Source organism: Acipenser ruthenus, chromosome 35, assembly GCF_902713425.1.
Source record: "Acipenser ruthenus chromosome 35, fAciRut3.2 maternal haplotype, whole genome shotgun sequence".
NCBI lineage: Eukaryota > Metazoa > Chordata > Actinopteri > Acipenseriformes > Acipenseridae > Acipenser > Acipenser ruthenus.
In genome coordinates this window covers 9,082,118-9,098,009 of record NC_081223.1, presented here as the reverse complement: position 1 = coordinate 9,098,009, position 15,892 = coordinate 9,082,118, and the positions used below count along the sequence as shown (strand labels likewise).

The 15,892-nt window shown below is 43.8% G+C and overlaps 1 protein-coding gene across 2 annotated transcripts in view; it reads right to left on the bottom strand.

Moving 5' to 3' along the window:
- Nucleotides 1–15,892, bottom strand: part of LOC117395321 (DENN domain-containing protein 4B-like) — a 54,237-nt gene that overhangs the window by 26,098 nt on the left and 12,247 nt on the right. For both annotated transcript variants that reach the window (XM_059007290.1, XM_059007289.1), the window contains exons 2-9: nucleotides 12,446–12,760; nucleotides 11,319–11,571; nucleotides 9,865–9,934; nucleotides 8,791–8,960; nucleotides 5,036–5,277; nucleotides 4,659–4,725; nucleotides 4,017–4,075; nucleotides 2,022–2,166 (exon numbers count right to left, since the gene is read on the bottom strand). In XM_059007290.1, coding sequence (XP_058863273.1) covers nucleotides 2,022–2,166; nucleotides 4,017–4,075; nucleotides 4,659–4,725; nucleotides 5,036–5,277; nucleotides 8,791–8,960; nucleotides 9,865–9,934; nucleotides 11,319–11,571; nucleotides 12,446–12,741 — 1,302 coding nt within the window. In that variant the 5' untranslated portion in view covers nucleotides 12,742–12,760. The remainder of the gene's footprint in view (nucleotides 1–2,021; nucleotides 2,167–4,016; nucleotides 4,076–4,658; nucleotides 4,726–5,035; nucleotides 5,278–8,790; nucleotides 8,961–9,864; nucleotides 9,935–11,318; nucleotides 11,572–12,445; nucleotides 12,761–15,892) is intronic.

The window sequence follows — 15,892 nt, the reverse complement described above, 5'->3', positions numbered from 1 at the left end:
ATGCTTTAGGATTTAGCGATGGGCGCTTTAGCATTTTGCATGGCATTTTCCAAAACATCTCTGTGTCCTCCTTAAACGCCTCCCCGGAGTTTAAGAGTGTGCTTAGAGTATATATATATATATGTATATATATATATATATATATATACACACACACACACATACATACATACAGGGCCTTGCATAAGTATTGACCCCCCTTGGACTTACAACCTAGAATTAAAATGGATTTAATTAGGATTTTTGGTCACTGATCTACACAAAATAGTCCATAAAGTGGGGAAAAAAAATCTACATATTTTTCAAAATTATTTACAAATAAAAAACTGAAAAGTCTTTATTGCATAAGTATTCACCCCCTTTGCTGTGACACCCCTAAATAAGCTCTGGTACAACCAATTGCCTTCAGAAGTCACATAATTAGTTGAATGGAGTCCACCTGTGTGCAATTAAAGTGTCACATGATCTCAGATTAAATACACCTGTTTCTGGAAGGCCCCAGAGTTTGTTAGAGAGAATATCTAAACAAACAGCATCATGAAAACCAAGGAGCTATCAAAACAAGTCCGGGATAAAGTTCTGGAGAAGCACCAATCAGGGTTGGGTTATAAAAAATATCCCAAACTTTGAACATCCCCCGGAGCACCATTAAATCCATTATTAAAAAATGGAAAGAAAATGGCACAACCGTGACTCTGCCTAGAGAAGGCCGTCCACCAAAACTCAGTGACCAGGTAAGGAGGGCATTAGTCAGAGAAGCAACCAAGAGGCCAATGGTAACTCTGAAGGAGCTGGAGAGATCCACAGCTGAGATGGGAGAAACCGTCCATGGGACAACTATAACCCGGACGCTCCACAAAGCTGGGCTTTATGGAAGAGTGGTGAGAAGAAAGCCATTGCTGAAAAAAACCCATATCAAATCCCGTTTGGATTTTGCCAAAAGGCATGTGGGAGACACAGCAAACAACCAAAACTGAACTTTTTGGCATTAGCGCAAAACGCTATGTGTGGCGCAAAGCCAACACTGCTCATCACCCTGAGAACATGCTTTTCATCGGCAGGGACTGGGAAACTGGTCAGGATTGAGGGCAAGATGGATGGAAAACCTGTTTCAGTCTGCAAGAGACCTGGGACTGGGGCGGAGGTTCACCTTCCAGCAGGACAATGACCCTAAACTACACTGGAGTGGTTTAAAAACAAGAACCTGAATGTCTTAGAATCACCCAGACCTCAATCCGATTGAGAATCTGTGGCAAGACTTGAAAATTGCTGTTTACCAACGGTCCCCATCCAACTTGACAGAGCTTGAGCAATTTTGCCAAGAAGAATGGGCAAAAATTGCAGGATCCAGATGTGCAAAGCTGGTAGAGACTTATCAAAAAAGACTCACAGCTGTAATTGCTGCCAAAGGTGCTTCTACCAAGTATTGACTCAGGGGGGTGAATACTTATGCAATTTAATTAACTTTCGTGTCACAATAAAAAATATTTTAAAAATATTTTTATCCATTTTAATTCCAGGTTGTAACAATACAAAATGTGGAAAAGTCCAAGGGGGGTGAATACTTATGCAATGCACTGCATATATATATATATATATATATAGATATAGATATAGATATAGATATAGATATATAGATAAACGTAGGCTGTGGAATCTGACACTGTGGTATGTGGCACGCTGTCAGTGTATTGGGACTCAGAGACAAGGGTCAGTATGATATAATTACAACTCCGTAGGTGTGCCAAGGTTCAAGTACATTAATGACAGGGCTAGGGCTGTGCCTGTGCTATGCGGGACTCAGAGACAAGGTTCAAGTACATTAATGACAGGGCTGTGTGGAACTCACAGAGACGAGGTTCAAGTACATTAATGACAGTGTAGTGCCTGTGCTGTGTGGGACTCAGAGACGAGGTTCAAGTACATTAATGACAGGGCTGTGCCTGCGCTGTGTTGAACTCACAGAGACGAGGTTCAAGTACATTAATGACAGGGCTGTGCCTGCGCTGTGTGGAACTCACAGAGACGAGGGCCTCGCCCACGCTGGTCAGCACGTCCGGTCTCAGTGAGTGCAGCAGCAGCTTGCTCTCGCTCAGCACAGCCAGCAGCAGAGAGGCAGCGTTCTCTGGGCCCAGGTTCTGGAGCAGCTTCACGAAACTAGCTCCACTAGAGATGGTATGGGAGAGGGAAGAAATGATGATATATGAGAGAGAGAGAGAGAGAGAGGACAGAGAGAGTGAGAGAGAGAGAGTGAGAGAGAGAGAGAGAGAGAGAGAGAGAGAGAGACTTTGACTTTTAACACAACTTTTAGTCTTCTAAATACTTTTTAAAAAATTTAACAAAAAACAAAAAAGACAATTTTCTCAAATCAAAAAACAGTACAACATACCGCATGAATAAGTAAAACCACAAAAAAAGCAAAACTGCAATTTAAAACCATTAAAAACAGCAGGACTAGCTCATTATTTTGCAGCTCACACAGAGAAGTATCTACAGACCACACATGATTTCCATTACATGAGAGTAGATGTTAAAACTTCATGATGATTTGAGACTCTGCTCTCGCCAAGATAAAGCACCAACTAAGACGCAGCTTTACAGTAAACTAATGTGATCCATCTGCGTTTCCATCCGTTTGCGACGCTCCCCCCGACTCCCCTGACTCACTCTGAGCCCCTGGGTCCACCAATGGTCTCTTTGCAGTGCCTACCACTCTCTCGGACCGCCGTGTTCTCCTTCTTTTTGGTACTTTAAATACTCCATTGTTTGTCTGCCTGATATTCTCTTCATTACTTGTACTATTAACCTCACTCATGCGCTGGATCTTGCCCCTGCTGTTCTCCGCTTACCTTCTCGTTCTCCGCACTCTCACCTGCCACTTCGCCTGCTGCCTCGGGCTCAGCCTCTCTACCTGCACTGTCAGGGCTGCCCCTCTCTGCTCCTCGCCTACACCAGCTACACTCCCGCCGGCAGCAGGCTCTTGAGGAGCGGGACCCTCATCCTCACTATTCGCTCCGTCAGCTGCTTTCTCCTGATCACCAGCTTTATCTGGACAGTCCCTTCTAATGTGCCCCCCTTTACCACACACGAAACATGTGAATGCTATCATCGATAATAAACTTGATAACAGTATTTATGGTTGACTGGGACTCATTCAGTATCATGAAAAGCTGCCGACGGAACAACACTACATGCCTGATCTCTGGGTTTTTAGAACCCTGTGTAAGCCGCTTAAAATCAGGCACATCTTAAATCGGGCACTATCTTCCCATAGCGGATCAGCCCTCTCTCCAAGCACTCATTTTTCATGAATGGAGGAGCATTAGAGATAGTGACTTTAGTAACCAGTGAAGAGAGTGGCAGAACAGAGATGAAAGCAACAGTAACCACGATCCCCTCCTCTACCACTCTATTCACCCAGAGTCTCGTCGCTAACAAAAACTAACAAAAATCACTAACAAAAATCACCACGGCTTGATTCATATGAGACATAGACTTTACATTATTACACCCTGCCAGTACACAGTCCTCTCCACAGACACCTACTCTTCTGTCACAGCCTTAATCCCATGTCTGCAGGACAGGGACTCAAAAGAAAATGGGGGCCATAATGGCCCTAAGCGTTAGAAGACCACAGAGTGCATACAAAACTAATTAAGAACAGTGCACACAAAAGACTAAAACAGTGCGTGAAAGTTAAAATACAGAGAGATACTCACAGCGTCTCACTCAACCACTCACCCAAAACCCACCACTCCCAGCATGCACCACGAGTGAGAGAGAGACACACGAGAGAGAGAGGGGAGAGGAGAGATGTGTGTGAGAGAGAGAGAGAGAGAAGACAGGATAGAGAGACAGTGAGAGGAGATAGGTGAGGAGACATGAGAGATGTGAGAGCGAGACAGAGGAGAGAGACAGAGAGAGAGATAGATAGGCAAGGAGAGAGAAGAGAGAGGAGAGAGACACTCCCAGGCATCCAGTGAGATCTCAGGACAGCATTGTGCTGCAGCCCTTACCTGAGAGGCAGCGGTGAAGACACTGGTTGGCACAGCAGCAGGTTGTCATAGGGGGAGAGCTTGGAGATGAGAAGAGAAGAGAGAGAAAATCAGTTACACGAGATGCATCCATCAATCCTGACTCACTCTTTACATGATGCATCATAGCAGAGGTGTGCATTGTTTGTATAGTCCAAAAGCACAACATAGCACATAACACTTCACCAAATGGTTCTTGAATGAAAGAAAAGGGCATTTTATAGTTCTGAATACAAGGGATACCATTGCGTAGTAGCTTCACCCAATCCAGGTTTTACTACAAGCTTGATGAGCTACAGTGTAGAGGTAACAAGGTCAGGTGAGTCTTTTTAAAAACATAGTAAAACCAGGACTGGATCAAACTGCAACGCAATGGCAGTGTTATTTCTGTCCCTGTTGTCTCTGCGTCATGCAGACTGATTGAACTTCTACCTCTGTTTTTTTAAGCTTGTTTCCATCTCCGTCTTAGCAAAATAGCCCATCAGTACATGATCATTTGATCTCATCATGCATCATACATGCTGCCCTATCAGGACCATATCTGGAAGATGGTGTGAGGCAGCCCCTTGAACATTATGGAAGTGGTGCACTGGGGTTTCAGATGTGGCATCGCCAGGCTCCTACCTGCACCAGTATGCGGGGTCTCTGTGGAGAGGGGAAGGGCACATTGTGCATGAAGCTGGAGATGTGCCTGTGAGGAACAACATTGAAACACACAGTTAATGAGCAGATACTATCACTGCTACTGGAACCAATACCCTCCATTCAATCTCAATGCGAAGGGTTGATTCCTTTCCAGCAGAATTCTACTGGTCATTTAAAAGTGACACTGCTAATTGGGGGAGCATCCATTCTCTTAGGGGGTGAGGGAGTGAGCAGTTCGGTCTCCATGCCTCAAGCCTGCCCTGGACTGGAGGGAGCACCCTCTCTTTTAGGGGGCTAGGGAGGAAGCAGTTCAGCCTCCATGCCTCATGCCTGCCCCTTTCCAGTGTAACACTCACTTTTCTATGGGGAGGACGTGGGGGCCCGAGATGGAGTAGCGGTAGATGAAGGTTAGAAACTTCTGGAAGACGTCGAACAAGGGCCAGTGGGACAGCACACAGATGCTCTTCTTCACCTGCACCATGCGGTTGGTGATTGGCCGGCGGTCGATCACACTGACCAATCCCAGCCGCAGACACTGCTTGTCCTTCAAGCGTTCCCGTGGATACGCCTCATGGAACTGGAGAGCAGCGCCGTACACCTGAGGAGGGGGAGAGGGAAGGAATGTTACTGTGGAGTGTGCACAGCTATTGGGATTACTGCAAGAACTATTCACTTACAAGGACCTTTGTGGACCATCCGAGCTACTACTAACTCTGTATATTCCTATTTGTTCCTTGAGATGACAAAATGTTTTTTCTCCCCAATTTTGTATGCCCAATTATTATCTGTATCCGGCTCCCCGCTCGCAGCCCCCCTGGTGACTCGGGAAACGGCGGCTGTAACACACGTCCTCCGAAACGTGCTCCTGCCAATCTGTCATTTTTCGGACTACGGATCCACAGCGAAGCCAACAGACCAACAGACACAGATCTGATGGCTCCACTGCAGAACCACAAGCGCCCCATCGGTCACAGGGGTCGCTGATATGCGGTGAACCATGGATTCCCCTGCCGACCTAAGCCCTCCCTACCTGGGCGGCGCTCGGCCAATTGTGCGCCACCCCCTAGGAACCCTGGGTCACGGTCGGCTGTGACATCTGAATTCGAAGCTGCGATCTCCAGGCTATAGGGCTCATCCTGCACTCCACGCGGAGCGCTTTTGCTGGATGGGCCACTCGGGAGCACCCCCTTAATCAGCTGGAGCTTTCTGCTGTTGTGCTCCTTGCTTGTGTAACTCTATTCCGGTTGACATTAAGCAGGTTGAAACATTTGATTCTTTTAAGTCTAAATTGGAAACCTCATTTTTTTTTTTTTTTAAGTGCTTTTCTATAATTGTATGGTTCTTTTCTATGGTTGCAGCTGGGGTGTAGAACATATTTATTTATATTATATATCTATATCTATATCTATATCTATATCTATCTATCTATATATGAGCTCTCGTCTTGTTTTTAACTTTGTACAGCGCTCTGGGATGCCGTGGTGTGAAGGGAGGGCGCTATATCAAATTAAATGTACATTATAATTAGGCTTGCTACTTTTCAATATTAATCGGAAAAACCCGTTAACGTCGAATTCCCCCCAAAAAAAGGAGTTGACAAATAAATTTATAGACGATAAAACGTTAATAAAACCACTCGCTATTTTTTATTTTCTTACCAAAAATAATCATTTAGAAATCATCTCTAGTTTGTGTAGTTTTTCTACTTGCTGTCTGTCCCGTCTCCGCTCTGAATGCCTGGGGGTCGCTGTCAGTCATCTCAGTGGTCCATTAGTTCTGTAGTTTCACCCTGTTCTGACAGATCTCACTGACACAAGCACTGCTAGAATGCTCTCATTTGCCAGCTACAGCGCCTGTCATTCAGAGCGCCTACTTTGAAATTAGCGGGTGTAAGCTTTTACTTTAGGTATACAGTGACAGTTACTAGTTTGATTTGAAAATGGGGCACAGGGTTTTGTGAATATTGTTCACAATACCCTGGCGATGGCTGAAGTCTCTGCGGCAGGACAAAGCAGACCCGTCTGCCTTCCAGGGACTCTGAGTCTGGCTGTGCTGAAGCAGGTGAGGGGGAGCTCCGACTCTGGATAATAAGTGCAAGTTAGTTCTGTTCAACTATCTAATGTTTTGTTCTGTGCATACTATTTTTACTCGTAAATGCATGCTATAAAGGTCTGTGTAATACACGTTTATATGCAGCGTTTACTACGGTTTATTTGAGACCATTTTTAAATGCATAGCTCAGCTGTGACCAAACGTTACTTCAATTAGAATGCTGGTAACCATGGCTTTGTTCCATTGAATATGATGAAGGGGTTTCTAATGAGACGTTTCTCAATGGCATAATGCATAAAGGTCGATTTCACTCATTTTCTGCTTGAAATTGAAAAAAAAAAACAGTAAATTCTTTCTAAAATAAATGTCGATATTAATCATCGATTTGGCAAAAAAATTAAAATTGAATAGTAGCAAGCCTAATTATATTGTAACTATTATTACCATTCCTGTCGCTATTACCATCACTACTTCTATTATAACTAAATAGGGCAGCAGTGTGGAGTAGTGGTTAGGGCTCTGGACTCTTGACCGGAGGGGACACTGCTGCTGTACCCTTGAGCAAGGTACTTTACCTAGATTGCTCCAGTAATTGCATGTAAAAATAATGTGTAAAAAATAATAATGTAATTGCATGTATAAATAATGTGATATCTGGGCAGCAGTGTGGAGTAGTGGTTAGGGCTCTGGACTCTTGACCGGAGGGTCGTGGGTTCAATGCCAGGTTGGGGACACTGCTGCTGTACCCTTGAGCAAGGTACTTTACCTAGATTGCTCCAGTAAAAACCCCACTGTATAAATGGATAATTGTATGTAAAAATAATGTGATATCTTGTAACAATTGTAAGTCGCCCTGGATAAGATCATCTGCTAAGAAATAAATAATAATAACTATTACTACAATATATACTACTATTAATATTACTGCTAATAGTGTTACTCCTCTTAAAGAACTACTGTACATCTTTTAGCAGGCCTTTTAACTTACAAATATTTATAAACGTGTCCATAAAATGCTAAACTATATGGGGAAACACTTTAGGGATCTGTTACAAGTGATAAACAATCTAAGCATGCTATTAATTATGCTATTAACAATTATGGAATAGGATTAGAAATAAGAAGACTATTCTATACTTTTGCCATTGTTTTTTGCCATTGTTTATAATCAGTTATAATGGATATAGTCTTTCCAGGTCTGTCTTTCTCTCTAGGCTTGTCTCCCCAATTGCATGGGGCTGCTTTGCTTTTGCAAAAAAGTTATTCTACATTTTAGCCTTTGTGATCTTTTGCTATTGTTTATAACCAGTGTTTTTTCAGTGAACGAAAACTAAAACGAAAATGTTTAAAAACTAAAAGCATAAACATTTTCCTTAACAAAATAGTACTTGAAACTGGAAAATGTTTAAAAAACAGAACGAAACTGAAAATGAAAAAATAAAACGTGACTAACGAATATTCTGAGTTGTATTTATATAATTTCAGGAAAACGCTCTGTAAAATAGCACAGCTCAGCTCGAATGACTTCCTGCTCTGTGGCACTGTTACTCAAAGCACAGGGGTGAATCGAAGTGGAATTGAGGGATTCATTATATATGAATATATATTTTGTATGTATCAACTCAGCGTGAACCCCAAAAAAAGTCTCTTAAAATGAAAAGATACTGAAATGGAAATGAAACTACAACTAAATAATTTAAAACGAAAATGAAATAGAAACAAAATAATAATCTTACCAACTAAATAGAAACTGACACTAAAGTGAAATGCTAGAACAGATCCCTAAACTAAAGTGTTTAATAAAATTCATAAAGCTCAGGATCAATTAAAACATACTTTAGAATTGCAGAAACTGTGTGAATAAATACCATTGCTAACAGTGCTCCCCATTTAGGCATGCAATTTAGAAAAATGAAACACTGTAAAAAAAAATAAATAAATAATAAATTAAATTAAATATCAATACTTTCTGATGCACGTCTCTGATATTGAATCTCTAACCTGGCTGATATCCTGCTCTGTGTGTGTGTGATGGTTTCTGTTGAGATCACTATTCTACCTTGTCTGCAGAGGCGCTGGTCAGCACGAATGTTGAGAAGACAGGGAGCTGGTACTTGGTGTTGAGGGGCCAGCTCTCGATGGTGGCTCCCATGGGCAGACAGAACTCTGGCACAGAGTCGGGCAGGGGGAAGGAGGCAGTGTCTGCCTCGGGGTAGCGGCTGAGCAGCCCTGAAACACAGCACACAGAACACAGGGCCTTCAAAACACACACACACACACAGCATGCTTTAAAATGAAAGCACGTTAGCTGTAACACGTGTTCCTTTCACCTACACCTATGACCAAAAGCTTTGCAGCACTGAGAATTTTAAGATTGAGACAAAAAAAAATAAATGTAAATGAACATAAATTTGGATCTTTTATTTTACACCACGTAATCAAAGAAAGTACAAAATGACATTGCAAAAGTCTACTGGAAGCCGGAAATGTCACATTTTTCAAGTTGTCAGTTTGTTGTTAAGTAGATGGAAAACTACAAAGCGGTATTTAATTAAATATATGTTAACGTAACATTATTCAGCAAGTTTCATTCGACTTAATGAAGCAAAATTTGTTTATTCTATAGGGCGATGCACAACCTTTGGCCATAGCTGTACACCTGTCTGCCAGACTGGGTTTGGCATCGCCCTGGTGTTCTCCTGGTAAACCCTGGGCTCCCTGATTACTCTGGCAGGCCAAATGAATGCTGCAGTTTATTTAAACATTGCTGCAGATTAAGTCCACCCCACAATGCTGCGCTTGCTCCCGACATCGATGCCTACTTTCAAGCCGATAATGTGATCAGGGCAGACGGTGGTCCAATCTGATATTAGACGAGGTCCTAATAAAGTGGCCAGGCAGTACAGATACTGTATGTGACATTAGTGCATTGATGCATTAGAAGCAGCAAACGCCTCCACTCACCTGCTTCGTAGAGCAATGAGCTTTGCAAAGACCTCCACTCACCTGCTTCGTAGAGCAATGAGCTTTGCAAAGACCTCCACTCACCTGCTTCGTAGAGCAATGAGCTTTGCAAAGACCTCCACTCACCTGCTTCGTAGAGCAATGAGCTTTGCAAACAGCCTCCACTCACCTGCTTCGCAGAGTAGGGCGTTGGCCTTTGCGACAGCTCTCTTGTAGCAGAGATAAAGCGCTGGACCCCACTGCAAAACAACAGGACACCGTGGGTAAGAGCACAGGGGTTACAGCTTTCATTCATTTGTATTGATGAGACAGAGAACACCAGCCTGGAGAAGGAGAGCGCTGGCACTAGAGTCACACATTAATCAGAGATCAATCCCAGCTCCGCACAGGATTCTCAATGAACTCGCAAAAGTGTAAGCGTCCCTGTGGCCTCCATAGGGCTCTCCTACACATGAGCTGGCGTGAGGACTGCTCTGAAACACATCGTGATATTACTTGTTTTTACTGTTTTCTAGAGTTCGCAGCCGTTGTGCTGCTCTTATAATCAGTTATCAGTTTTCTCTAAATCTGCCTTTACCTGGCTTTGAGCTTGTCTGGAGAGCCCTAAGTGGCAGCACTGAACAGTTGCTTCATTCCATTTAAAATCATGAGACTCCCTGCTATCGCTGTCTACAGCTATGGGCGAAAGTTTTGCATCACCTAAAATGTTTGGATTGAGACATTTAAAAATTATATTTTTTGCTTTTCAAAAATAGCCTGCGTCTTAAAATTCGAGTACAGTATAGTGATGATGCGTGTATTAAAATCGGCAACAGAAGACATGACTACCCGAGTACACAAACAGCAACGTGACTGACTGCCGAGAAAAGACAAACCAAAACGTTAGTGCCCGATCTCGAATCATCCATGACACGCAGGCAGCCATTTTCAAAGAAGAGTCATTAGCTTCATCAGGAATTCAAAGAGGTGTTTACAATTTCAGAATGAACAGATCAGAAATGCTGATCAGACCACTGTATAAACTTGATGTTTTATTTTTTCCTCAAAAAGAGTGTGGGAAATTTAGGCTGCGTCTTAAATTTGAAGGAATATGGTATATATGAACATAAATTAGATATTTTATTTGACATCATATAATCCAAGAAACTACAAAATGGTAATGCAAAAGTCTACCGGAAGCAATAATTGTAGTACAGTATTTCATGTTAGATTTCAAAATGTCAAATTTTTCAGTTTTTGTCAGTTTTTCGTTAAGTACAAGGAACTTCAAATACAAAGCAGTATGTAATTCAGTATGTAGCGTTATTCAGCAGGTTTCATATGACTTCATGAAGCAAAATTAGTTAATTCTATATGATGATGCAAAACTTTTGCCCATAGCTGTACACTCTACATATTGCACGTCCTGCAGAGGGTTTATTTATAATCCTGCTTGCCCTGCAGGCTCCCAGCATGATCCAGTCACATGATGTACATCAACAGCATATACAGAATGCTATATAATAAGACATGGCAATGAATAGTTTAATTACAATTGGGTATGCAGCCTGGCAGTCAGGACACTCCCCAGACCTGCAGCCTGGCGGTCAGGACGCCCTGCAGCCTGGCGGTCAGGACACTCACCAGGCCTGTGTTGAGATTCTTGTCCACCTTGCAGTAGGTGTGCGGGGCGCTCTCCCCCTTGCTGGGCAGGATGAGGGAGATGTCCGTCACGCCCAGCGTGTTGAGGGCCTGCGAGTCAGGGGCGCGCCGGTACGTGATGAAGGTGCGCTGGGTCCCGGGACCCCCAGATCCCAGGTTAGCAGAGCGGCTGTAGGGAGTGGTCTCGATTGCATACCAGCCTGGCTTCAGGGTCTCCTTCCCTTCGTACAGGACCCTGGGGGGGGGGGGAAGAGAGTCGGGGTAACTACTCAGCTCTATACAACCATTCACTATCTGTCTAACGAACCAGAAACTGTGTTGGCAAACCAGCAGCCCCCAGATTCCATAGTATAAATATGACTGCTAGCATTGGGAGTCCTGGGCCACTCCAGCCTCACTGGATTTCAAACAGCACGCATGCAGCTCAGTCTTATCTGTTACCAAACTGCTGAACTACTGAAAGACAAGGTATCAGCCCTTAGTAGCACAACCAATAACAGACATAACTGAGAATGAACTAAACACCGCTACACCAGACAATATTTTCAACTTCTCACCAAATCTACAGTTCTCCCCCCTCCCCTCTCCTCTTTTATATCTTACCTACATTTTCCACGTTTTATCTTGTTTCCTGGTACTACACTAGGAATCCTCAGTAACTCTGGTAGACTTCCTAGGTCACCTCAGTGTTATTTGGGTCCCTGGCTGAAAGTGTGTAAGTCTATAGGGGAAGCAGCTCATTGGTTAATGACAAGAAAGCAGCTGCTGAAGGGACGATGGGGGATAATTCCACGCTCCGGGTGACCAAGGAAGTGCAACGCTAAAGGCAAGGGCTTGCAAACAGGGCCTTCTTTACCCAGTGCTTTTTCAAAGATTTTTTCTTTTAGATAACAGATATCATGTTTTAAAATACAAATACAAAAAAAAGCACACAAGACCTTTGAGAGGACACACAGCTGACAACTATTCTGTCAGGTGCAATCACTTTAATTCTACAGAAAAGCACCTGTTTCTGAGTAGCAAGCTGTGTGAAGCTCCAAATAGGGAATGTTTAATTGAGGCAAAATACAAGGCAATCAATCAGCGATTGCCCCTCTGCAGCCCCTCACCCCAGGTCGAGTATCGGCGCCTTGTCTCTGCCTCTCTTGTAGCACAGGTACATGTGTGGGTTGTTGAGCAGCCCAGCGCTCAGCTCCGCTGTGTGCCCGCCCTGAGTCTTCTCGATGCAGGTGAAGCCCTCGGGCACGTCCTCGCCCAGGGAGCGTGCGATGACTGCCAGCTCCGTCACGGCCTCCACCGGCCGCGCTGCCCGCTGCGGGCCCTCCTCGTCCAGAGGCTTGGAGCCGGGCGTCAGGCCAGCCACCACAAAGTAATCCACCAGCTGGGGGCATGTCTCCTCTGTCATGCTGCCTGAGAGCCAGCCCCTGCAAAGAGAGCGGCAGGGTCAGTCATGCCAGCTTCGAAAACATTTTAGAAACTGGAACGAAAACCTTGTCTGAAGTGTAATTCAAGGGTTAATTAATAATTGCATTTGGTGTGTGAGTGTATGTGGATAAAAACTTTTTAAAAGTAGGAGGGAACATCGATGACATAGGGAATCACGAATTCTGCCCCCTCCCCCACTCAATCATCAGTTCCACCCTGAAGTTCCGATCAGCTGATGCTGAAGTCAGCACAGTGTGTTTTTACACTGCAATTGGTATTAAGACAGTAGGGTTTGGGATTAGCTGGCACTGATACTAGCTAGCATGTTGTTTAGTCCCCAGATCCGTACTGAAGTGCACTACAATTGACCCCCCCCCCCCCCCCCGAGTTTGGAGTTTTATTTGACTGTTTTCAAGTTACTGTAGATAATCAGGTTCAACTCTAACACACACAAGGATAGGAAACAGGAAAGCCACACCAGATATCTGTTTCCTGTCTGCGAGCACCTTGTTCCGAAGTCTCGTCCAGAAAAAGCAGGTTTTACACTAACTTTGAATAACTTTAACTTTGGATTAGCTGTCACCACTTTCACTTCCTCTCTCTCTATCGCTGCGTAGCGGGTATTTTTGTTCCCCACGCCTACTTAAGAAGGGAGCCTGTGAACTTAACAGCCTCCCTCTGTGCAGATGCAGCAGAAAAAGAGAAAGACAAAGGGAGGCTTGTATACTCTCTGAACAACCTCCCTCTGCTCTGGGCTGGTAAAGCAGACAAAACAAGGCTCTTGTGCTCAATATATAACTGGGAATAACCTAGAACTCACTTGATCTTCCTTTTTGGCAACTAGAACAAGGGTGTACTGTTTCATCAGGCCATTCTTTTATTTTTATTGTGCTACTACATTAAAACAAAACAACACAACACAACTTTAATAAGCCGGTGACTGTTACTTTGCCAGGTTTCTAAAGGAAGTTTCTAATCAAGGCTAGTCTCTTCCTATCGCACCATTTTTCTCTAGAAAGGGCATCTAATTGAATGGGACAGGAGTTTAAGTTCCCAGTGTTTAATATACTTCACCTGGTAGGCTACTCCGTACATGAACTACTTTACCTAAAGCAACTGTAGCGGAAATAAGACTCCCGTTGCACAGCAGTTTGATCCACTCCGGGTTTTACTGCGAGTTTAATAAGACATTTTTAGCTTTAGGTTACGGTCAGAAACATGATTAGCACAGCTAATAATTTTTCAGACCCCTAGATAGCACCTGTAAAAAGCAATTTTGACATCAGTTCAATGTAACAGGGTCAATTGCTTAACATTAGTTTCTTTAGATTTCTACTTACACTTGGAGATGACTTTTGGAGGTCATGAAAGTTAATTTAATAATAATATGATATTAATTACTGCGAGTGTACATCTTATCTTCTCTTTAAAAACAAAAATACTTCTCTCAACACAGCTCTTCCCTGACACGCACTTGCCGTTTCTTTCTTAGTAACCTCTACCCAATCAGTCCTTTTTTCACTACTTATTCCACCCAACTCCCGGCCCAAGCTCTTGCACTCTCCAGATTGGACTACTGTAACTCTCTCCCTGCCTCGGCGATCTGCTCCCTTCAGCTCATTCAAAGTTCTGCTGCTTGTCTTGTATTCTCCCAACCCTGCTACTCTCATGCTGCCCCTCTGCTTCACACTCTCCACTGGCTACCTATCTCTGCTTGCATTCAATTCAAGACCCTTGTTCTTGCCTTCCGCTTTCTTCACCACACTGCCCCTCCTACCTTCAATCCCTTGTGTCTCCCTACAGCCCCTCTCACCCTCTCCACTCCTCTACTGGTGATGCGTTCCCTCTTATCTCTCCATCCTCCAGTGCCCGCTCCTTCTCTTCCCTAACCCCTCTGTTGTGGAACCAGCTCCCAGAGAACTTCAGGACTGCTCCATCTCTCAGAGCCTTTCGCTGCCTCCTCAAGACCAACCTGTTTAGACTGCACTTGTAGATCGCTTGACCTGGACTTGCCTGACCTAAGCACCTTGTACCGGACCCTCACCTAATGCACTACCCTTACACTTCTGTTATGCCACTGTAGACATAACTTGTTGTAATCCTAACTTGTTGCTTCCTAGTTCATATTGTATTTTGGAGTTCTTTGATTACATGTTGTTAAATAAAATATCTAAATTTTGTTCATATACTTTTTATTTTTTATTAATGCCTTCAATCCTAAAATTCTCAATGATGCAAAGCTTTTGGCCACAGCTGTACATAGGCACCCGCTATATTCTCTCAATGCGCTAAAGAACGTCACAGAGACCCTTCTAGTATATCCCTACTGCAATATGCATTTGCGGCTGTCCTCTGATTTTGCTGAAGTGTATTGTGGCTGCAGGTGTGCAGCTCAGTGTCAGAGGCATATTCACCAGTCTGTAGCTTGCAGTTCTGCAAGTCCAGCAGAAATAAAGAGAGCATACCCTTCTCTGCCCTTGCAGTGTGGAGCAACATCAATACCTGCACTGGCTCAAAACCCTTTAGAAATTAAACCAAACGCAGCATGATTTTAAGACAGAAGCACAAGCAAAAACAGATCACAAGAAAGTAAGCAAAACACATTACACATCATAAACCAGGGAGTGCCATACAGAGGGCCCTCACGATTGTATAATAACCCGCACAGCACAGAGAGTGTATCGGATTACAGCCAGATGCAATCTGAAAAGATATACTAGTCTGATTGAGATCCATTCCAGGTTTTACTACCAGCTTCATTAGTAAGAGTGCGTATACATAACAAGCTCGTGTGTCGTATTAAATTGCTAGTAAAACCAGGAATGGATCAAACTGCTGTGCAGTGGGAGTCGTATTGCCATCCCTGTGTTAATTAGGACTATTCAGAAAATGAGTAAGAGCAGAGTACAGTCAAGAGTTCACCCCTACAGGGGCATAATACAATCTGTACCCCAAACTGGGACTGGAACTCGACGGAAGCAAGTTAAAGTAGACTAAACGAGCCCTCATAGGTGTGGTATGGGTGTAAGGAGACAGTGATGTCACGATACGGCACGCATCACGACACACGATCCGCCCTGATGGGCTACTTGTACGATGCACACTAGGATCGAGTGATCAATTAAATGATG